This window comes from Meles meles, chromosome 20 (assembly GCF_922984935.1).
Source record: "Meles meles chromosome 20, mMelMel3.1 paternal haplotype, whole genome shotgun sequence".
NCBI lineage: Eukaryota > Metazoa > Chordata > Mammalia > Carnivora > Mustelidae > Meles > Meles meles.
In genome coordinates, this window is record NC_060085.1 from 13,196,695 (window position 1) to 13,220,842 (window position 24,148).

Consider the following 24,148-nt stretch of genomic DNA (forward strand, 5'->3'; position numbering starts at 1 on the left):
TGGCGGGCGGGGGCGGGTCCTACGGCGGGGGCGCAGTCACCCGGCGGCTGGCTGCGGGACGTACTGGGCCGGGGGCTGGGGTGGGACCCGGTGGGCGCCATGGAGCTGCTCTCGGCTCTGAGCCTCGGTGAGCTGGCGCTCAGCTTCTCGCGGGTGCCGCTCTTCCCCGTCTTTGACCTCAGCTACTTCATCGTCTCCATTCTCTACCTCAAGTATGAGCCAGGTGAGCCAGAGCCAGCAGTCCGCGGGGGCTGGCATCGCGGGGCGGGGGGTGGGGGTAAACCTGCGGGTCGCGAGGAGGGGGAAGCCCTAGATCATGGCGGGGCACAGTACCAGGGAGTGCTTCGGGGGAGCAGCAGGTGCCGGGATCATGCGGTTCTTCCACAAGGAGTGGGCGGGGGACGGCGGGGGGAAGACGAGGGAGGGCAAGGAGAGGAGCCCCCGGGATGGTGGGGCTGGGGGAGTGGGAGCGGATGAGGGCTGGATGACAGGAGAGGAATGCAATTGTATAGAAGAGGGGAACAGGTGCTCGGGAGGGGGCTGGAAGGGAAGGTCAGGGGTCCCGGCAGGGTCGCGTGAATTTGGGCAAGCGGCATAGGTCGTGGTGAAGGCGCAGGCTGGGGTCGGTGCTGTCCGTCAGTCCAGATGTCCTGGCCTCCCGCAGCCGTGACCTCCCTCCTTGCCCTTGGCGCGCGGAGCCGGAGCGGCTCAGTGTCTATATAAGGGCCGTCAGTGCTGGAGGCAGTAATCCGGTTCAGAGAAAGTGACACCGGTGCCCCCGCTGCTCTGCGGCCCTCGGCCCTCGGGCAGTCTCCCCTCCTCCTCCGACAGAGCGTAGCTGGGTCTCCCGCGCCCGGCGGGAATTCTTCCAGCGGTGGCGCGGATCCTTTCCACTTACTGAGCAAAATCTGCCCTAGGGCAGGGTGATTTGGGGTTAGCTAACCCAGCCAGCTCCAGACCGTCCCCTCCACCCCCACCCCCCACCCCCGCGGAGAATCGCAGAAGGAAAGAAAAACTCTGCTTCTTGGGGTTTTTTAAAAGCATTTTTTTTTTTTTTTTAGATGATGGTAAATAGCCTCCTTGGAGTGTGGTCTATTTTTAGATAAGGCTCACTGAATGTTTCTTGTTCATCTCCTAGCGTTTTAACTGTTATAGCACACCAGCCAACGACAGGGACTAGAGAATTTAGCTTTAGAAAAGGGATCGATCATCCGGAAACTTTGTGACTGTTTCTCGCACTTAGATGTAAATTCCTCTATATTCTTCTCTCAGGACTGAAATAGCTTTTTTTTTTTTTTTTTTTTTTTCAGATTATAAAAATAGGTGCTTCTTTGTTTTTAAAAATCAAGCTGAGAAACAGAAAGGAAAAAAAAGATCATTACAGTTGAGGTATTGCCGGCCCTTCCAGACCTCTATTCTATGCGTTTATAACTCTGTAGTTAGAGATGGTAAAGCACGATTTTATGCAAATAGGATTATATTCTGGTTGCCAAGTGTTTTTGTTCCGTTTTATTTTTGCCCGTCCACAAGCCAGAGCCTATTCTTTAAAAGCTATTCTGCAGATCAGTTACTTTGCAAAGCAGAATAAGCTTTGTATTGTCTTAGCACGGGCACAGGACTGCATTTCCTTTCCAAGACAGATTTTGGTGGCTCAGGCCAATCCCTGGGTAAGTACAGAACCTAGCACACCTTGGGAAATGTTAAACTGTGGAGGGCTGGAGCTTCAGAGGGATGTAGGACACAAATGTCTGGAGGAAAGAGGTCTTCAGGCTGGCTGGGAGTATGCAGGGGGGGGTCTAGAAATTTCTGCCAGAGTAAATAAGTCATCTGAACTAGAGGTACTGGAGCCTGAAGGTTCCTGAAGATGGGGAAGTTTCAGTGGTTCATAACCTGCTTATATTAGGGGCTCCTGGGGACTCTTAAACCCCCATCTCATCTCCACTCCAGACAAATCGAATCAGAATATCTGGGATAGGGCCATCCCTGCATGCTTATATTTCAGGGTCCCCTCCCCAGTGATTCCTGCATGCCCTCAAGATTGAGAAACCCCTGCCCAGTTCAAATGCCCTCTGTCTGCAACTGCGGAAGTAGGAAATAGTGGGTAAGCTAATTTACATACCCAATGAGCCTGTGGTCCCATGGCTGGTAGATGCAGCCTTGGGACTCAAACCCAGGTCTGCTGGACCCCAAGACTCACTCCAATTGCTCTGAGGTACTTGGTTCCCTTTAGAAAAGGGAGGAGTTGGGCTTAGCGGTTAGCCCCCCACCCCACCCCACCCTGTTTGTTGTTCCTGCTGAGTCTCTACAAAGGTTTCTTAGAATCTGTGTGCTGACTGCCGGACTGGCCACCACGAATCTGCAGGGCCCCTCACTCAGAAAGTCAGAATTTCAAGATGGTGACAGCAGCGTTAAAGTGAATGTGGGACCCTTCTGAACACAGGGTCCTTGGCAATGGCACAGATCGCACACCTGTGGAGCTGAGAGCCACGCTGGCTTTTAGGGAAAGTCTCTGAATTGGGAGTCAGCCTCTATCACGGAACACCAGGCTGGTGCCTGCACCTCCCGTGAGGTTCAGCTCACTCATCTGTGAAACATAATCCCAAACTCTTCTGCCAGGCTATTGTAAAGATGTATTGAGAGCTTTGTCCGTAGTAGGGTCTAAGGCACTTGGGAGAGGTAGTCACAATTATTTGTAAGGCCGTGGGAGGATGTGTTTCCTGAGACGCAGGCATTTTCTGGGTCAGGCTTTCACGAGAATCCTGAATGAGGACAGAGCTTAGAGTGTGGTCCTCAGATGAACAGCATCTGTGGCCCCTGGGAGCTGGTTAAGAAACGCAGAATGCCAGCCCACCCTCCCCCAACCCCAGACCTGCTGAATCAGAATCTGCATAACATTTAAGGAAGGATGGACTAAAAGAGGCAGGAGCTCCTTATTAGAACCTGGAGCTCCTTAATACAGCAGGGAGAAGATCTGGCTCACCTCCGGGTTCCCTAGTTCTAGCCAAGAAGAGAAGAGAAAGCAGTGGATGTCGGCTGCATGGTTGAACGAATGAATGACTGTCCTGGATCCTTTTAAGCCTTGACCTATCCCAAGAACCTTCCAGACCAGTGGTTCTCAAATATACCTCCACATTAAACTCACCTGGGGAGCTTTTCAGAACCCTCTTGTTCCCGCAGCACCCTTCCATTTAAATTAGAATCGCTGTGCACATTACCGGTGTCAGTATGTCTTTTTTAAGTTCCCCAGATGAGAACCAGTTCTGTGTAAACAGTGTTGCCCAGGTCTCTGCCCAAGTGACAGTGAGGGCCAGATCATTCTCTGTGGTGGGGGCCATCACAGGCATTTCAAGATGTATCACAGCATCCCCGTGGCTCAACCTACTAGATGCTGGTAGCATCTAGTTGTAACAACCAGAATGTGACAGCCAGTTGTGACAACCAGAAATGTCCCCCGATGGAGTTGCCTCCAGTTGAGAAGCAGTGACCTAGACCGAGTCTCAAACGCCCAGTGCTTTCAAGGGCCAGGCAGGTGATGTATGGGAAGCGGTCTGCCAACCACGTGGGGACTGTCCCCAGGTGAGACCCAGCCATGCACATCTTTGCCTGATTGCAGCAAGAACCACCAGAAGTGGTGTTTCAAGGGAAGCTGGAAGTGCGATATGCAGTTCCCTATGTGTATATGTTGGCTGTTCAGACATTTTTTAAATTTGTTTAAAAAAAATTAAAAATTGTTTTAAATAAAACAATTAACATTTTTTTCTTTTAAAGAAGTTAATAGGCTATTTTCTAGAGCAGTCTTAGATCCACAGCAAAATTAAGCTGCAAGTACAATTTTCGTGTACTCTCTGACTTCTCCCCATCAGCATTCGGCCCAGGGGGGTACCTTTGTCATAATCCAGGAGCCCGTATCATTATTATTATAATATCACTATCACATATTATCAACCAAAGTCCAGAATTTACATGAGGGTTACTTGGTATTGTACGTTTTGTGGATTTCGCCAATTGTATAACGTGTATCCACTGTTAGGTTATCGTACAGATAATTTCACTAACCTAAAAATCCCCCAAGCTCCCCGTGAGCATCCTGCCCCCTCCCTCCCTCAAACCCTGGACAACCCCCGATCTTTTCGTCATCTCCATAGTTTTGCCTTCTGCAGAATATCATAGAATTGGAACCATACAGTGTGTAGCCTTTTCAGTCTGGTCTCTTTTGCTCAGCAGTATGCATTTAGGTTCTTTTTTTTTTTTTTAAAGATTTTATTTATTTATTTGACAGAGAGAGATCACAAGTAGGCAGAGAGGCAGGCAGAGAGAGAGAGAGGAGGAAGCAGGCTCTCTGCTGAGCAGAGAGCCTGATGTGGGGCTCGATCCCAGGACCCTGAGATCATGACCTGAGCCGAAGGCAGTGGCTTAACCCACTGAGCCACCCAGGTGCCCCTGCATTTAGGGTTCTAACACGTCTTTTCGTGGCTGGAAAGCTCATTTCTTTTCATTGCTGAGTAATCTCGCAGGGTACGTATGCACCATAGTTACTTATTCACCTACTGAGAGACATCTTGGTTGCAGTTTGTACATCTAAAACACTGTGGGACTAACAAGACAGCTCCTTGAGCCTTGTTTTGAGACCTCTGGCGTGAACTCTAAGCTTTTCGAGGGTAAAGGGCTGCCTCTCCAACCTTCCAAAAATCTGTCACAGGGGCAGAAACCAAGGCAGACAGCTGAGTTCCTTCAAGTCACTGAGAAGCTCTGTAAATACACCTCCCATGTTTGGACCTCAGACTAAATAGTGCAGAGCCATGGCTTTGCTGATAGTGCCCTGGGGAACCTTCTAGTGCTTCCCTGCCTTCCATAGACAGGACTCTAACCCCCAGAGAAGGAATGCTGGGATGCCCATCCCAGGCCAGAGCTAGGGACGTGATAAGGGCTTCCTCCTCCCTCCTCAGGCAGAGCTGATTTTTATAAATCCATCAGCTAAAATTTCCACCCACAGGTACTTTCCATTTCAGTTCAGTTCCAGGAATAACTCGTGCATAATTGCTAAGCTCTAAGCAATTTCTTTTTGTTCTCACCGGCGCCCTTTGAAATGGGTAATAACACTGGGGTGACCACCTCACCCAGGTTCCGTTAAGACAAGCACCAGGCGCCCCATGTCCCAGGAACCCCTCGGTCCCAGGCAAATCAGGATGACTGGTCCCTCCAGACAGCACCCCCATTATGCACAAACGCACCCATTGAAACCCGGAGAGAGGAGTGACTAGCCAAGCTCACCCAGCGAGAGGGGAGGGCTTTGGTGGCAAACCTGGGATTGCAACCCACTTTCTTGTGGTTCCTGATGCTCCCCCAGAACCCAGCAAGAGAAATCAGGAAGGAGTATGGCAAAGGGAAAGAGCCAGAGGGACGGTTCTCGGCACTGCCTTGCTGTGGATCTTCAGGGCAGGCCCATCCCCCATCCGCCTCCGTCTTCTCCAGTGTGGCAATGAGGAGACTGACCTTGGTCTTCTAGGTTGCTGAGATAAATAAGTTTGATGATGCTAAGAATCATCTTGATAATTACACACACCGCATTGAATCACCAGTACAACTTGGGAACAGGGTACTCTCATCCTCTTCTTTGGAAAGCAGAGGAAGCTGAGGCTGGCAGGGAACAGTCATTTGTCCAAGGCCACACCAGAGAGAGTGAGCAGCAGGGCCAAACCGGGGTCTGTGACTTTTCTACCAGGACTCACCCATGGTGCAAACACAGGAGCCTGCTTTACTCCCACTACCTGCTGCCCTGCCCCCACCCCCTGCTCCCTGGCCTCAGTCCCTGGGATGGTCCCAGAGGGCGCCAGAATGACCCTGGAAAGAATTCAACCCCTAACGGTTATTTTTAGATACAGAGGTATCCATTTCTGCAAAACATGGGTGCCTCACCTGACCCAAGCCCTTGCAGGACCCACCAGCTGCTCCAAAGGATTAACTCTCAGCTGGCAGCATTTTTAAATAGACACCCCAGGGAAGAGAAGAGAACATTCTGCCTCATACGGTAGGACCTTTGTCAATGCTGAGACTTAGGACAACCTCGAGGGCAGGGAGAAGATGCACTGTGGGCTTGTAACTCCAGAGTGAGATCGAGGAGGGAAATTTCAATTCCAGCCCTTGTCAGGAGCTGGGCAAAGAAGGGACTGGGGTTCACACCTGGCAGAAGGAGTGGGACACAGAGGAAAAATAGTTTGTCCAAGGTCTCATGGTTAGTTGGGGGTGGCGAAGAGAAAGGGGATTGTGTTTACAACTTTCTTTCATACAACTTTTATTAAGCATGTTTCCCGATTATAAAATGTAATTTGTGCAAGAGAATGGATAGATAATTTGGGATCTATTCCTATGTCGGCATACCTTACAGTGGAGAAAAATAAATACGGCCCTTGAAAATACTGTGCTCAGTGAAAGAGCGAGAGGTAAAAGACTATATGATTCCCTATATGAAATATGTAAATTCAGAACATTTTCCTTCCCCCAAAAGGAAACCCCAGCCCTACAAGCCCCAGCCCTACAAGCAGTCAGTCCCCATCCTCCCCTCCCCCAGCCCCCTGCAGTCACCAGTCTACTTTCCGTTTTTGTGGATTTGCCTGTTCTGGACATTTCATACAGATGACCTCATGCACTGTGGGACCCTTTGTGTCTGACTTCTTTCACTTAGCATTTTTGCAAGATTTGTTTTCATGTTGTAGGACTTCATTCCCCTTTGAGGCGGAATGATATTCCTTTGTGTGGATCTACCACATTTTGTTTAACCAGTCATCTATTGGTGGACGCTTGGGTTGTTTCCACCTTTTGGCAAACTGTAAATAGTGCTGCCGTGAACACGATTTTTTTTTTAAGATTTTATTTATTTATTTGACAGAGATCGCAAGTAGGCAGAGAGGCGGGCAGGGGGCGGGGGAAGAAGGCTCCCCACTGAGCAGAGAGCCCGATGTGGGGCTTGATTCCAGGACCCCGAGATCATGACCTGAGCTGAAGGCAGAGGCTTTAACCCACTGAGCCACCCAGACACCCCGTGAACATGATTTTTTAAGAGCCCTCCAGAACCTTTTGCTGGGTTCTCAGGTAGGATATAGCACAGTTCCCCACTGCCCACCTCCTGCTCCTGGACCTCTGATCATGGCCATCAGAGAGGGGGCAGGTGGTCAGGGTCTGATAGGAGGCTGGTGGAACCCCATGTGATGAACATCCCATGTCCCTCTTGCCTATTGGTTTTCCGGGGGGACTCTTGTTTTTACTAGTTTTGATGATTAAGTATTTCATACACACAGAATAAATATCACGGACACCTCTCTCCCCTGCACACAGATTTAACAGATGTGAACATAGATTTCCTTCAGATGGTTTTCTTGAAGAATTTATTTATTTATTTGAAAAAGAGAGAGGGGCACCTGGGTGGCTCAGTGGGTTAAAGCCTCTGCCTTCGGCTCAGGTCATGATCCCAGGGTCCTGGGATCAAGCCCAGAATCTGGCTCTCTGCTCAGCAGGGAGCCTGCTTCTGCCTCATTCTCTCTGCCTGCCTCTCTGCCTACTTGTGATCTCTGTCTGTCAAATAAATAAATAAAATCTTAAAAATAAATAAATAAAAAGAGAGAGAGTGAGTGCATGTGGGGGAAGGGGCAGAGGGAGAGGGAGAGAATCTCAAGCAGACTCCTGAGTGGTGCACGGAGCCAACTTCATGTTTCTTAGAGTGAAAGATCCTACAATGACCCTGTTCCAAGTAAGGTCGCATGCTGAGGTTCTGGTGGGCATGAATGCTGGGCAGGGGGACCCTGGTCCCCCATATAACTCGCTGCAAGTGGAAATATTGATCCGTATATCATGTACGGTTAACAGCTCTCAAGGATGGAGCGAAGGGCTATAGTTTCCTGGGACAAAATAGTAACTCCCTGAATTAATGGAGCAGGGAGGGTTTCTTAGAGTGCAACCCAGAGTGCCCAACACAGCCTCGATGCCTGGGGTGTTCCCTCCACATTTACTAGATGGGGAGCCCCATGAGGGCAGGAGTCCATTCACTCCCATCTGTTTATTGAGTGGCTGCTATTTGGCAGGCCTAGCGCCGGGCACTGGGGGTGCAGCAGCAGGTAAGACTGAGGAGGTCCCCATACTCACCAAAGGATTAAGACCAAACCAGTCCGTTGAGTGTATCAACTGTATGGATTCGTATTCATGTCAATGGCTTTGTCTTTGGTGCAGGTCCTGGAGAGACCAAGCATTCAGACTCAGCTTAGAGACTAAAGGCATTCAATTTCTAGAAACAACGTGACTTTTTTTTTTTTTAAATATTTTTTATTTATTTGACAGAGAGAAATCACAACTAGGCAGAGAGGCAGGCAGAGAGAGAGGAGGAAGCAGGCTCCCTGCAGAGCAGAGAGCCTGATGTGGGGCTCGATCCCAGGACTCTGGGATCATGACCTGAGCTGAAGGCAGAGGCTTTAACCCACTGAGCCACCCAGGCGCCCCAACGTGACTTTTTTTTTAAGATTTTTTTTTTTTTTGAGAGAGAGGGCGCACGAGCAGGGGGAGGGGCAGTGGGAGGAGCAGAATTCCGGCTGAGCAGGGAGCCCAATGTGGCGCCAGATCCCAGGACCCTGGGGTCAAGATCTGAGCCGAAGACAGACACCCAATTGACTGAGCCACCCAGGTGCCTCCAGAGTGACAAAAAACAGGGTACCTGGGTGGCTCAGTTCAGCACCCAACTTTTGATTTTGGCTCAGGTCGAGCCCTGCATTGGGCTCCACACTCAGCAGGGAGTCTGCTTGAGATTCTCTCTCTCCCTCTGCCCCTTCCTCCACTTGTGTTCTCTCGTGTGCACACTCTTTCTCTCTCAAATACATAAACACAGCTTGAAAAAAAAAAGAGGGGCACCTTGGTGGCTCAGTGGGTTAAGCCTCTGCCTTCGGCTCAGGTCCTGATCTGAGAGTCCTGGGATCAAGCCCCGCATCAGGCTCTCTGCTCAGTAGGGAGCCTGCTTCCCCCCCTCTCTCTGCCTGCCTCTCTGCCTGCTTGTGCTCTCTCTCTGTCAAATAAATAAATAAAATCTTTTTAAAAATTAAAAAAAAAGACAAAAGAAACCTAAATGGATTGTTTCTTTGGATTCATTTTTGATGAGTAGATCACATGCAACTTCCCCATCTCTTGCCCACATTGAGTAGAGTTGTCATTGGATCCAAGTAAATTGTTTAAGGAGAGTTGTGGGTACCAGCTCTGGCCCTGAGAGCTAAGAGCTTGTGCCTTACAACTGAATCCTAAAGGCATTTTCTGGAAAGTGAAGCTAGTGGGGGTGGGAAGGAAATCTAGATGATGAAACAGTTGGCACACCAGGGGACTCCCAGGTTGCAACTCTGGGGTGTTGTGGCCATAGATGATTACGACTGTATGAACGTAAAGATAGGGAGACAGCTGTCTGACTCAGTCAGTAGAGTGTGTGACTCTTGATCTCAGGGTGGTGAGTTCAAGCCCTGCATTGGGCATAGAGAGGACTTAAAAATAAATTAATTAATAATTTAACATACAGATTAGCACCTGTTTCTGGAGATTCCAGAGACTTTAAATGGGTTATACAAAGTATAAGAATTTGACTAATAGACGTAATCCTGTGCCCCTAACATTTTTTGTAAACTTTTTTTTTTTTAAAGATTTTATTTATTTATTTGACAGACAGAGATCACAAGTAGGCAGAGAGAGAGGAGGAAGCAAGCTCCCCCCGGAGCAGAGAGCCCAATGTGGGGCTCAATCCCAGGACCCTGGGATCATGATCTGGGCCAAAGACAGAGGCTTTAACCCACTGAGCCACGCAGGTGCCCCTGTAAACTTATTTTTTAAGAACTACACTCTTCCCCTCCATATTAATGTGAGATTTAATGAAGAGTTCTCACATCCCCTTCATCCAGCTTCCCCCGATGACCATGTCTGACATAATGGTAGGTCATTACTAAAACCAGGAAATCGACATCGGTACAATGCCTTTGACACCAACTACTGACTTTATTCAGCAGTATTTACATACAGTTTTTTAAATACAGTTTTCTATTTTTTTAAAGATTTTATTTTTAAGTAATCTCTATACCCAATGTGGGGCTCGACTTCACAACCCCAAGATCAAGAGTCACATGCTCTACCGACTGAGCCAGCCAGGCCCCCCTATACAGTTTTGTATTTTATTGTGTGTATAGATTCTAATAATCACCACCACAGTTGGGGTACAGAATGGTTCTGGGACCCCAAAGGAACTTCCTCGTAATGTTCCTTTATAGTTATATCTTCCTCCAAACCCTAATGCCTGTGACACTGATCTACTCTTTGTCATGTATTGCTATGGTTTTGTTACTTGGAGAAAGTCATAGAAATGATATCATATAGTATGTAACCTTCTCTTTTCTTTTTAAAGATTTATTTGAGAGAGAGAGCAGGAGTGAGGGAGGGACAGAGAGTCTTAAGCAGACTCTAAACTGGCCAACTGAGATGCTCAGGCGTGGGGGTCAGGTATCTGGTTTGTAAAGTCCCCGAGCAATGCTGATATACAAACAAATGGAAGGCCAGTGCACTGAGCCCTTTTCCTGACAAGTGGGATTTCTGTTTCTTTTTTTTTTTTTAAGATTTTATTTATTTACTTATTTGACAGAGAGAGAGAGAGAGATCACAAGTAGGCAGAGCAGCAGGTTGGGGGGGGCGGGGAAGCAGGCTCCCCGCTGAGCAGAGAACCCGATGTGGGGCTTGATCTCAGGACCCTGAGATCACGACCTGAGCTGAAGGCAGAGGCTCAACCCACTGAGCCACCCCGGTGCCCCAGGATTCCTGTTTCTGTTTGCTAAGCAAGATCATTCTTCCTTTGTATTTTGTTGCCTTGGGTTTATAGAAAAGCTCAGTTGACTATCATTTATGAGTGTGTATCCTCAGTTACAGAGACTGAAATAAGTTACATTTTTTCTGTTGTCCCTTTTATTTTATTTTTTTTAATTTTTTTTCCCTTTTATTTTATAACAGCTTCATTGAGCCGTAATTCACATACCACCCATTTAAAGCATCCCATTCGTTGGTTTTCAGTATATTCGCAGAATTGTACAACGATCACGTCCAAAAGAAATCTGTAGCCTTTAGCTGTCACCCTCCCATCTCCTCCATTCCCTCCAGCCTTAAGCAACCTCTAATCTACTTTCTGTTAGTGTTAAAAATTAAATAAAATATGAAGACCCATAATAGGATAAAATCCACAGGGTCATGGGAGCCCAGAGGCAGGAGTGACTGACCCAGCAGAGCAAGGAAGCCTTCCTAGAGGAGGTGACATTCGTGCTTGGCCATTTTTGCTTTTGTGTCTTTGCTCCTTCTATGCCACTAGCTTGTAACAGAAGACAACAAGTGTTGGGGAGGAGGTGGAGAAGTTGGAACACTTGTGAAGAGCTGATAGGAATATAAACTGGTGCAGCCGCCATGGAAAACAATATGGCAGTTCCTCAAAAAAGTTAAACAGAATTACCATTTGACCCATCAGTTCCACTTCTGGGTGCATCCCCAGAGGAGTTGAAAGCAGGAACTCAAATTGATATTGGTACACTTATTTTCTTAGCAGCATTATTCTTCATTGCCAAAAGGTGGAAATAACCCCAATGTCCATCGATGGGTGAGTGGGTAAACAAAATGTGGTATATCCATACAATGGAAGATTATTCAGTCTCAGAGAAGAAGGAATTCTGATACAACATCAGGTTATTATGCTGAGTGAAAGAAACCAGACACAAGAGGACAAATATGTGTGATTCCACTTACATGAGGTTCCCTAGAGGAGTGGAATTCACAGAGATGGGAAGTAGATGGTGGGAGCCAGGGGCTGAAGGAGGCAACAGAGAGTTAGTGTTTAATGGGGACAGAGTTTCAGCTGGAGACAATGAAAATGTCCTGGAGATGGATGGTGGTGATGGTTACATGACAGTGTGAATGTGCTTCATGCCGCCAAGCTGTTCACTTAGAATGGTTAAAGTAGCACATTTCATGTATATTTTACCACAATAAAAAAAAAGGTAAAAAGAAGGAGAGACCAAGAGGACAGGCGTGAGCTTGTAGGGATCTTGGCGTCAGCCCAAGGCAGGAGCAGCCGCATGGAAGTGTTCCCATCTGTACATTGCTCCCTCTCCACGCCGCCCTCTCTTGTAGGGATGAGAGTGACCGCCTGGCTGTGGTTATCAATGAGGATTTAGCAAGTCCTTCATATAAATGCAAACCCAGTGTCCGAGACCTGGAGGGGGCTGCTAAGTGGGACCTGGCATTACCGTCATTGCCACGTCTCTGAGCACAGAAGGAGCCCTGGCCCAGCTCTGCCTTTTCTCCGTGTGACCTCAGGCACCTGTCCAGCCTTTCTGAGTCTGGGTTCTTCCTCTGAAATGGGCAAGCTGCAAGGCAGCTGAATTAGGATGGGCTGACTGGAAGGCATGGGGACAAACGTGCCCTTGGCACTCTGGAGACGGTGGGGGACACCCCTGTGCCCCCCAGGAGCAGTTGAGCTGTCCCGGCGCCATCCCATGGCATCCTGGCTGTGTGCCATGCTGCACTGCTTCGGGAGTTACATCTTGGCTGATCTGCTCCTCGGGGAGCCCCTGATCGACTACTTCAGCAACAATTCCAGCGTCCTGCTGGCCACAGCCATCTGGTAAGCACTGTCTGGCTGGTGGGGTGTGGGAGAGCAGAGTTGGGGGCAGGGGTGACCCAGCCACCTGGAAGGTGGGAGGTGGGGGGTTGGAGGAAATGGGACTCATCTGTACAACCTTCACAGCGGACCTGGGTGCGCTGCTGTCCACCACCTCACTCTATCCCAAGCCCGGCAAGCCGGGGAGGGGGATCTAGACACAACCCCCCCCCCAGGGACCCCCCAATGGTCTGTCTCCCCCTGATGCTCTGCATTCTCTCCCCAAAGGTACTTGATTTTCTTCTGCCCCCTGGACCTCTTTTACAAGTGTGTCTGCTTCCTGCCTGTAAAACTTATATTCGTGGCCATGAAGGAGGTAGTGAGAGTCCGCAAGATTGCCGTGGGGATCCATCACGCCCACCACCACTACCACCATGGGTGGTTCGTCATGATTGCCACCGGCTGGGTCAAAGGTAAACAGGACCATGATGACATTGGGAAATCACCTCTGCTGAGAGCCCCTGCTCAGTGGTACATGTCTGGCACCCAGGTTGGCACAGACATTGATCCAGGCTACAAGGACTGTTGTGGGAGTCCAGCCTCATTAGCCAACAGCTTTCGAGTAAATGGGAAGATTCTTCCAGAATTTCACTGTCAAAGATAAACAGGCCCACAAGACAATGATGGCTGTCTCTCAAGCAGGGGTCCTCAGCTGTGACACTACTGATGTTTGGTGCCCAGTCATCCTTTGTGGTGGGTGCTGTCCTGTGCAGGGTAACATGTTGAACAGCATCCCTGGCCTTCTCCCACCAGATGTCAGTACTGCCCACCTGCATGACAACCAGAAATGTCTTGTCTCTTTTGATTCTTAAGACTCTGCTTTAGGAAAAATCTAACATCATCCCCTATAAACTGAGAAGGGAAATGAAATGACTTGCTCATGGTCACACGGCTAAGGGGGTGTAGCTACGTTTGACTCCAGGTCCTCAGAATTCAACATTTGCATGCTTAACGACTTTGAAGTCCTCCTTTTCCCTTCTCCTTTGGCTATGCTAAGAGGCAGGCCAAGATAGACTTTAAAGCAGAAAATGTTGCTAAAAATTAAAGAGGGGCCCTTTATAATGATAGGTCAATCCACTAGGAAGATACAACAATAATAAACATATATGCACCTAAAAATAGCACCAAAATATATCAAGCAAAAACTGAGAGAAGTTAAAGGAGAAATAGGCAGTCCAGCAATAATAGTTGTAGAGGTGGACCCAGGAGTAACAAGAAGACAAGGAAAGAAGGCTTGACCTTCTTTTTGGTAACACCACGGGCCTCCTTATCCCTGCTCCCTGACACCGAAGTGGGTACTGCCAAAATGTCGGGGCCTACAAGCACACTCCACTACGCCATAGTGTACTCAGATTTTCATAGGGCTGGATCATGCTCTGTGGTGGAGACTGTCTTGTGCGCTATAGGATGTTGAGCAGCATTCCCGACCTTAACCCACCAGTAGCAGCCCTGCCCCAGTTGCAACAACCAAAAATGTCTCCAGATGTTTCCAAATGCCTCTTTGGGGGAAAAATCACTCCAGATATGAACCCTTGGTCCAGTGGTACATACCAGGTACCTCAACACAGCCATTCCTGGAGTGGGTGTTCAGCTCTCTTTAGCCAATACGTTTGGGGTAAATGGGAAGATTCTTTTAGAATTTCAACCATTATGTCCCATGTGGGTCTCCTTATTTGCTCTCCAGGAAGCCTGTAGTATAGAACAAATGCCCCAGGGGTATAGCTTGCCTCCCAGAGGGCACATGGCTTAAGAAAGATTGAAAATTTAGAACCCTGAGGAGGAGGAAGACTGAGATGTGGGGCCTTCTAGAAGCCTTATGCACAGGTCAGGGTCCTGGGCTAGGGATATCAGGGCAGACAACGCAGATTTGTCCAAGATATGCCTTGCAGATGAGATATGAGCTCAATTCCTTCATGCTGCTTTTGCTCCAAATATGCCATGTGACCCTCCTGAGCCTCAGTTTCCCCACTGCTGCTGGTTATCATACACCCAGGCTCAGTATCCCTCTGGAGAAGACTCTAGGAACAGTGAAGCTGCTTCCTTGGGAACTCAGCCAAGAAGAGTAGGGAGTTTGAGGTGGCCGACTCATTCAGGAGCACCCTGTCCCCTAGGCTCTGGCGTCGCCCTCATGTCCAATGTTGAGCAGCTGCTCCGAGGTGTCTGGAAGCCAGAGACCAATGAGATCCTGCACATGTCCTTGTGAGTATCCCATCCCACCCCCCTACCATCCCTCCTGTATGTACAGGTAGGTGCCTCCTGGGCCTGACCCTGGGTGGGATGTTCCCAGTAACTTAGAAGCCCCAGCCACTAATTCTGTCTTCCAGAAGCTTCCAGAGGTCATGGAGCATCCATGGAGCTGAAGGGGAGCTGTAACTCTGCCTTGGGGGGAGGAGCAGGCAGAGCTGCAGGGAGATAAGATACTTGATTTGGGTTTTTAAGAGTGAGTAGGAGTTTCCTGGCAAAGGGCAAGCCTCCAGACAGAGGCCGGCACCTCTCCGAACTATAAAGTGAGAAAAGTACAATGATTCTGCCCAGTTCTGCAGGGTCGCGGTGGGGTGTGGGTGGGGAGTGTGGGTGGAGAGGAGTACAGAGCATTGGTGGAGAAAGCAGGGCACAGAGTGTGGGTGGGGAGTGTAGCTGGAACTAGGTGGGCAGGACCACAGAGCAGCATCCAGGACCCAACCTAGGGTCCCATGCTACCTTTAGCCTATACATTTTTAAAAGACCTCATTGGTTTGGGCTCGTTAAATTTTCTCCCAATCTACAATAAAGAAAGTGATGGCCATTAAAATATGATACTTTTTCTGAAAAGGCTCACCCATATGCCAAAGAAAATTCCCATTTCACACTTCAGAAAAGAGCATTATCTCATTTCATTCCTACTAGAGGCCTATTCCCACCCTCCGTTCACCAACAAGGAAATGGGGACCCAGAATGTTATGTTGCCTGCTGCTAAGTGGGCAAGTGTTTTCCCCTCCTACATTCTGTTTCGGCCTCATGAGTGGAGGGTGAGGACTCCATGGATTCATGCTCGTGAACTCCCTGGCCCTGGTACCCAGTGAGCGCTTTGGAAATATCAGGCAGCATTATCATCATTAAGGACAGCAGTGAACCACAGACATCGGGAGCAGAAGTCACAGGTCTCTCTTCTGCAACAAGTTAAAATATTGCGAACCTATCCCATAGGAAAAGAAAGGAAAGTTAAGAAAAACCATGTGTTGTAATCCTACCTTCTGGGGGACGTTTTATTGGGATTTGGTTACACAGACATAGCTGACCACCTGCATGCCTGACCTGTCTTCAGCCCCCCAGAGGTCGATCTGATACCACGTGGCCCAAGACCCCACCTTAAATCACATCGTTCCTAACTGGTATGACCCAAAGTCCCCAAGTGAACAGAAACACTCCTTTCAGGCGGGACATTTCCAGGGCTGAAAGGAGACCTCCCAGGAGCCAGAGGGGGAAGCCACACCTCTCTTTGGGCCAAGTTAGCCCTTTATTGTGCAGGGAGACGCCCCTCCTTTATCTATGCCATGCAGGCAGCTTCCCACCTCCCACTCAGGAGAAGCTGGGATGAAAGCTGGGGCCGGGAACGGGCACGTGGAGAAGGGGGGTCTGGGCCAGAGGGAAAAAGGCCTGGGCTGCGTGGTGCCTCATAGTAACAGAGGCTGCCCCCTCCAGCCCCACGAAAGCCAGCCTCTACGGAGCCATACTCTTCACCCTCCAGCAGACCCGCTGGCTCCCGGTGTCCAAAGCCAGCCTCATCTTCATCTTCACCATGTTCATGGTGTCCTGTAAGGTAAGCCGTCCTGCCCTGCCCCACGCCAGCCCACACCTTCCAGGCTGGGAGCTCAGACTTGTGGCTCTTGTGTCCCAGAATGGACAGCCCTAAGGCAGGGAGCTGGGGAAGGGGGTCCCTGTAGGTCTGTGCATGGGAACAAAGTCTGATAAGAGGAGGGTCCAGCACGTGGGGACAGGGTAAGGACAATTAAGGCCTTCTGGGCATAGGGCCCAGCCTGGGCAAAGGCCAAAAAGAGGGGCAGAAGTGCATGGAGTCTGTCTGGAGAATCGGGGCCTCGTGCCTTGGTGGTGGAGAGCTGAGGGACAAGACCCAAGAAGGCACACTTAGGACCCCAGGGACTCAGGCTGGACGAGGAATGGTGCTGGTTTCATCCTGAGGCCTTGAGCTGGGGTTAGCTCACCCAGGAGGGGTCTTTGGGAACCACACTGTCCTACCCCATAGATCTGGGGAGCTCTGCTGCAGCTGCCTGGGAGGGGACCCATTGGTCACTGAAAGGGGGAAGGGAATGAGTCCCCCCCACCCCAAGCACTGTTTCTCTCTAGGCCCAGGTGTTGGGGGGCCCCTGACGTTGAGGGGAGAGATCAGCTGTCCCCATTGCTGTCTGGGGTTTCAGCACCAGAAGTCCTATACCCAGGAAACCTACGATAGTTAGTCATCCTCCTGGGGGTGCATAAAGCCAGAGGGATGGGTCTTAACTGCCTCTGACTTTGACCTGGCTGACCTTTTCTCCCCTCTTTCCTCCTCTTACCCCCACACCTTGCTTTCTGCCTCGGTCTCTCTCTATCTCTCGTGCTGTCTCCCTGTCCCTCTGTTACCTTACCTCAGGTGTTCCTGACGGCCACTCACTCCCACAGCTCCCCTTTTGATGTTCTGGAGGGCTACATCTGCCCTGTGCTGTTTGGGACCGCCTGGGGGGGCAACCATCACCACGACAACCATGGTGGGTCCCATGGTGGGTCCCATGGTGGCGGCGGGCCCGGCTCGCCACACTCAGCCCTACCTGCTAGGTCCAAGGAGGAGCTGAGTGAGGGCTCCAGGAAGAAGAAGACCAAGAAGGCAGATTAGTGGATGGCCCAGAGGCCTTGAGGGGTGCCAGGGAGAAGACCCGGACCCAGGACCCTCAGAGACGATGCGGGAGCATCGTGGGCTCTGCTCTCCCCTCTCCGGGCCTCAACTTCCCAGTCTGCAAACTGGGGCCATGTGGGGGGGGTGTTAAATGAGATATGGGGGTGAGGAGCATTTGTAGGCATGGAGGGGTCCCTCTCTTTCTGCCAGGCCACCATAGCGACACAGCTTTATTTGGCGGGAGATCCACAGCATCCTGGCAGTGACCCCAGCCAGAAACCCTAACAGTTATATTCTTGGTTCTACTATTTCCTCTTTAAAATTACATCTGGACTCCGGAAGAACTTCAAGTCAGGTTGAGACTCATGAAATTGATGGACAATTCCTAAGTGTCTGCTATGAGGCAGCTGCTGCGACTTCCGTCTCCTCGTGCCCACTCCTCCCGGACGGCACTGGACAAGCTGCCTCCTCCGAGCCTCGCATTCCCCATCTGCGTAGTGGAGACCCTCCCCCCTCAAGCCCCTCCGTGTGGAGGTGCTGGTGTGCACCTGGACGTGAACCAATCTTACCAACTCTAAAGCACCGTGCAGGCGGGAGGGGAGGCCTTGAGGGGTGTTCCTCGTGCTTGAGAACGACTTTGCATTTTAGATTATTTGTGTTCATGGATCGGAGAACCCCTGCAAGTTACCTGGCACGGAGGGGGACTTCAGTAGACACATTTGGGCCAGTCTTAAGAGCTTGGGGGATGGGGAAGGCATGTTGTGATCTTTGGCTTCAGGCCGTCCCGAAACCAAAGAAATGCAGCAAGCTGGGCTGGGGTGCCAAGATCCAGCTCCATCAAGGGCCCCTGGACACTTGCTGTCGGGCCCTAGAAGCTTTGGGCCTCCCTCATGCTGGCGTCCTCTACGGCTCAGTCATTTAGAGGACTCGGCTTGCTCTGTGCCGAGCCTTGTGCTGCTGCTGGGCGGGTCCAGAACAGTGAGTGAGGGGAGCGGTAGCCGAGGCCCCCTGCCCTGACCCCACGGACCACCTTCATCTCATCCTGCATCACCAGGACAGCCAGGAGGGTTGGGTAGATTAGGTGTGGCTAGTCTCAGGTGGGGTTTGGGCACAGATGGGGTCAGTTTAGAGCTGTCCTTTGCACCAGGAGAGATCAGAGCAGCAGCCTACAACGGCAGCAAGATCAGCACGCGGGGTCCCAGGCATTGCCGAGCTGTTGGGAAAGTGCCTTGATCTGGTGACAGCTGGGAGCCGGTTGGGTCCTGAGGCTCCCAATGCATCCTCTTGCATGTTTATCAAGGCTCGGCATGAAGGTACAGCAAATAAATCTGTTGTGAAAGAAGCACGTTGGCCTGGCTGATTGATTCTTGCTCTTTCGGCCTCAGGACACGGCAGGGTTCTGTGTCCTTAGAGACGCTCAGAGTTTCAGGGAGACGAGGCTCATGGCAGCCCCCAATTGCCAAGAGGAGATGGAGCCTGTGGGTAGAGTTTGGAGTTCGGAGTTTAGATATTTACTGTGCCACCGACAGATCATGGGGCCTCCCCTTCTCCAAGCCCTTTTGCTTCTTGGGGAATGGGGGTAATGATTATCACTGCCCTTTATGGACAAGTGGGAGAATTAATGGGGTGTTTGGGGTTTGCGGCTAAGAGTCCGTACAGGACCCTGTTAAGAGAACCACTTGGCAATCACACATCTGATAAAGGGATTGTATCCAGAATATATAAAGAAGTCCCAAAACTCAATAATAAAACAGCCCAATTAAAAACGAGTAAAGGATTTGAAAGGACACTTGGCCATGGAGAATATACAGATGACATTTTAAAAAGCACATGAGAAGATGCCCGACATCCTTAGCCATCAGGGAAATGGGTGGGAAGGTACCCATTACACTGTCTAGGATGGTTAAATTAAAAAGACTGACCAGGGGCGCCTGGGTGGCTCAGTGGGTTAAAGCCTCTGCCTTTGGCTCAAGTCATGATCCCAGGGTCCTGGGATTGAGCCCCGCATCAGGCTCTCTGGTCAGCAGGGAGCCTGCTTCTCTTCTTCTCTCTCTCTGCCTGCCTCTCTGCCTACCTGCGATCTCTGTCAAATAAATAAATTAAATCTTTAAAGAAAAAAAAAAAAAGACTGACCATGCTGAGTGCTGGATGTGGAGCAACGGGAACTCTCTTCATTCCGTGGGCAGGAATATAAAATGGTGCAGCTGTTCTGGAAGACAGTGGCAGTTTCTTAAAAATTTAATTTTCCGGAGCACCTGGTTGGCTCCGTGGGTTAAAGCCTCTGCCTTCAGCTCAGGTCGTGATTCCAGGGTTCTGGGATCAAGCCCCGAATCAGGCTCTCTGCTCAGCAGTGAGCCTGCTTCCTCCTCTCTCTCTGCCTACTTGTGATCTCTATCAAATAAATACATAAAATCTTAAAAAAAAAAAAAAAGAAACTGAGTGGTGGAAATCTTAACTATCCTGACTGTAGTGGTGATTTCACGGGTCTATATGCACATCACAACCTACCAAATCCTATGCTTTAAAGGTTTTATTTATTTATTTGACAGAGGGAGAGAGATCACAAGTAGGCAAAGAAGCAGGCAGAGAGGGGTGGGGGGAAGCAGGCTCCCTGCTGACCGGAAAGCCCAATGCAAGGCTCGATCCCAGCACCCTGAGATCATGATCTGAGCCGAAGGCAGAGGCTTAACCCACTGAGTCATCCAGGTGCCCCAAATCCTATGATTTAAATGTGCGCAATTTAGGAGCACCTGCCTGGCTCATTCAGTAGAGCACACAACTGGTAATCTCCAGGTTGTGAGTTCAAGCCCCACGTTGGGTGTGGAGCCCACTTTTAAAAAAATGTGAAGTCTATTTGTATGTCAATTATATCTCAATAAAGATAAAATAAATAAATAAAAAATGTTCACTTAAAAAAGAAAAGAACTCCATAAAAAATTGGGCAAAAGATTTGAATAGTCAGGGGTGCCTGGGTGGCTCCATCGGTTAAGCATCTGTCTTCTGCTCAGTTCTGAACTGATCCTAGGGTCTTGAGATCGAGCCCCTAGTGAGAGCTCTCTGCTCAGTGGGGAGCCTGCTTTTTTTCCCCTCTGCCCCTCCCCCTGCTCATGCTCTCTTTCTCCCCACTCAAATTAAAAAAAAAAAAAAACTGAAGAAAAAAGATTTGAACCATGGAGAATATATGGACAGCAAGTAATCCCATGAAATAAACACATGAAAAATATAACAAAATGCCCCTGCATATCTGTTAGGGGACTGAATTGTGCCCCCCACCCCCCAAATCCATAGGTTGAAGTCCCAATCACCAATACCTCAGAAGGTAACCATATATGGAGACAGGATCTTTAAAGAGGCGATTAAGTAAAAAATGAGCTCTTTGGGTGGTCCCCACTGCGGTGTGACTGGGGTCCCTATAAGAAGAGATTAGAGGGGCACATGGGTGGCTCAGTCAGTTGGGTGTCTGCTTTCCACTCATGTCATGATCCCCACATCCTGGGATGGAGCCCCAGGGTAGGGCTCCCTACAGAGTGAGGAACCTGCTTCTCCCTCTCCTCCCAGCTTGTGCTCTCTGTCACTATCTCTGTCAATCCCCCCCCCAATAGATAAAATCTAAAAAAGAGAGAGAGAGAGAGATTAGGACACAGACATGAGCAGAGCAAAGACCCTATGAAGACCCAGGAAGAAGATGGCCATCTAAGAACAATGAAGTCTCAGAAGAAAACACTTGTGCCTCCAACGCCTTCGTCTTGGATTCCCAGCTGCCAGAGCTATAAGATGATGAATTTCTGCCAAAAATCCACTCAGTCTGTTGCTTTGGCCACCATAGCAAGTTAAAAGGATATTGCCTTGAATGTTTAAAGTAATAGTTCAGGATGCCGGGTGCTGGTAAGGGCTCAGAGCAACCACAGGGCTCACAGAGTGCTGGAAGAAAACAGCTGGGTGGTTTCTCACCAAACACCGTTTCCCGTGTATCGCAGCAATCCCATCCCTAAGTGAAACACAGACTCTTGTTCATGCAAAATATGTTCAAAGCAGCTGTTTGGGGGAATCACCAAAAAATGGAGGCATCCCAGATGTCCAGCGGCTGGTGTGTGGATGAAACTCACGCAATGGTCCCACCACACTACAGAATAGTACTCAGCGATGAAAAAGCACGAGCTGCGGACATGCACCGCATTGCGCGTGCGTCTCCGCAGCAAATGCAGCCAGACTCAGACTACATCCCATGTGCTCTCATTAGAGGACATTTTAGGAATAGCAAAATTATAGGGACGGAAAACAGATCCGCGGTGCCAGGGCTGGAGAGTGGGAGTAGGGACAGCCTCCAAAGGAGTCAGGGGAAGGGGGTGGGGGACGAAACGGTTCTGTGTCTTGATTGTGGTGGGGAAATCCACAACTGCGTGTCTTTGTCAAAACTTCCATAAATGGATGCTGAGAATTCCAGCTTCATCTAACAAGAAGAGGAAACTCAGACTATGCTGCAAAGCTTCTCGGACCTGTTCACATCCTGGCGTTTTGCCTGCGAGGGGCATGGCCTTGGGGGAGTAACTCCCCTTCTCTGAATCTCAGTTTCCTCTCAGCATGACCAGCGGGAGGGTTTGGAGCCGGATTCCAAAGGCTAGCACTGTAATTCCCGGGAGCACCTCTGCTCAAACTCATCAAGCACCTGGTGGGTGTGAGTGATAAGCGGGCTCTCCGCTGGGAGCACCAATGGATGTTCTGGGATCTCATTTTATGAGAGAACAGATTGTACCGAAATAGCCTCCCAGCCTATTCTGGGAAGGGGGTGGGTAGGCCACCGTGACTGGGGGGATGATTGGCGGGGCAGGCTGACCCTGTGGCCCCTGTAGGTGTAAGAACTCTGAAGACAAGGCTCTCCATTCCAGTCTAATTATAGCTGCAGTAGCTTTCTCTGTCTTGGATTGAAAGAAATGTTCTTATAACATCATCACCATCATCATCATCATCATCATCATTATTGCTATAATTATGGTAAAAGACACAACACAAAATCTTCCGTTTTCACCATTTTTTATGCATTAAGTTGCACTGTTGTACAACAGTGTTGTACAACAGTGTTCGACCACCACCAAACATCTCCAGAACTTTCTCAGTCTTCCCACACTGAAACTCATGACCCCATTGAACGCTGACTCCCCACACCCTCCCCCAGCCCCCGCCATTCCATTTTCTGTCTCTATGGATTTGACTATTCTTGGTGCCTCATGTAAGTGGGATCATACAGCATTGTCTTTTTGTGACTGGCTTATTTCCACTCAGCATAATGTCTTCCAGGTTCATCCATGGTGGAGGCTGGGTCAGGATTTCCTTCCTTTATAAGGTTAAATATTATTCTATTGTATAGCTATGGCACGTTTTTGCTTATCCATTCATCAATAGACACTTGGGTTGTTTCCACTTTTTGGTTATTATGGAAAACGCTGTGTGACCATGGGTGTGGAACTATCTCTTGAAGACCCTGCTTTCCATTGGGAGGAAGGTTGTTGAAGCAGGAAAGATGGGGAGGAAGCAGAGCCTCTGGGTCCCAGAGGTCAGAGCTTTGAAATATATGTACGAATATGATACACACGTATCTGTATTCAGTCACATGTATCATCAGCCATGAATGTGCCTAGAACCTCCAATTCCAGCTCAACAATGCGGGGTATATTGTAATCTTCCCCCATAGGGAGAAGTCTGCAGGGTCTTCTTTTAACCATTAAGTGATGCCCCTCTGCATTCCCCACCAAAGAAAGGGAAGGGGGAATCAAAATACAATTTATCAAGCAAACAACTGTACTTTGGCTGTTCGCGCCTCTTACAGACGTTAGCCACAGGAGGTCACAGAGCTGGGAGTATGAGCAGGAACGTAGGCTCAGGTAAACCCATTAAAAGCATGACCTGGAGCAGATGACTTGAGCAGGTGACTCTTGAAATTCAAGCATCATCTCTATACTGGGCCATCATAAGGATCAACTAAGAGTGGCAAGGTCTCATCCTGGGAAAGATCTGTTTCCTGAGTTCACATAATTGTTGGCAGATTTTTGTTCCTTGTGGCATGTTCCACCGTGAGCCTCAGTTTTCCACCAGCTGTTGGCAGGAAGCTGCCCTCAGTTCCCTGCCATGGGGACCTCTCCAACCTGGCAACTTCCTTTATACAAAGCCAGCAAGAAGTGTCGCTCCTTTTCGCAAAACAGAAATCATAGAAGTTTTGTTTTGTTTTAATTAGGGTGAAATTTCCATAACACGGAACAAACTGTTTTGAAGTGAACAATTCAATGGCATTTAGTGTGTCCACAGTGTTGAATAACCATCAATTCTACTTGGTTCCAAGACATTTCCATCACCCCAAAAGTAATGCCGTGCCCATAGCAGTCACCCCCCCATCCCTCCCCATAAGCCGCTGGCAACCGTGAATCTACTTTCTGTGTCTCTGGATTTTCCATGTTGTGCACAGTTCACATACGTGGAATCACACACATATGAGCTTCGGTGTCTGGCTTCTTTCATGCGGCAGAGTGATTTTGAGCTCCCTCCACATCTCACGTGGGCCGGAGCTCCATTCCTTCCCATGGCTG

At 49.5% G+C, this 24,148-nt stretch overlaps 1 protein-coding gene across 1 annotated transcript; it reads left to right on the forward strand.

The window, feature by feature from the left end:
- Positions 1–37: 37 nt before the first annotated feature.
- Positions 38–18,991, forward strand: TMEM38A (transmembrane protein 38A). The gene is made up of 6 exons (XM_045992344.1): positions 38–223; positions 12,511–12,667; positions 12,932–13,116; positions 14,815–14,902; positions 16,385–16,502; positions 17,331–18,991. Exons 1-6 carry the CDS (start codon positions 100–102, stop codon positions 17,568–17,570), a joined length of 912 nt encoding a protein of 303 aa, XP_045848300.1. The 5' UTR covers positions 38–99; the 3' UTR covers positions 17,571–18,991.
- Positions 18,992–24,148: the final 5,157 nt, after the last annotated feature.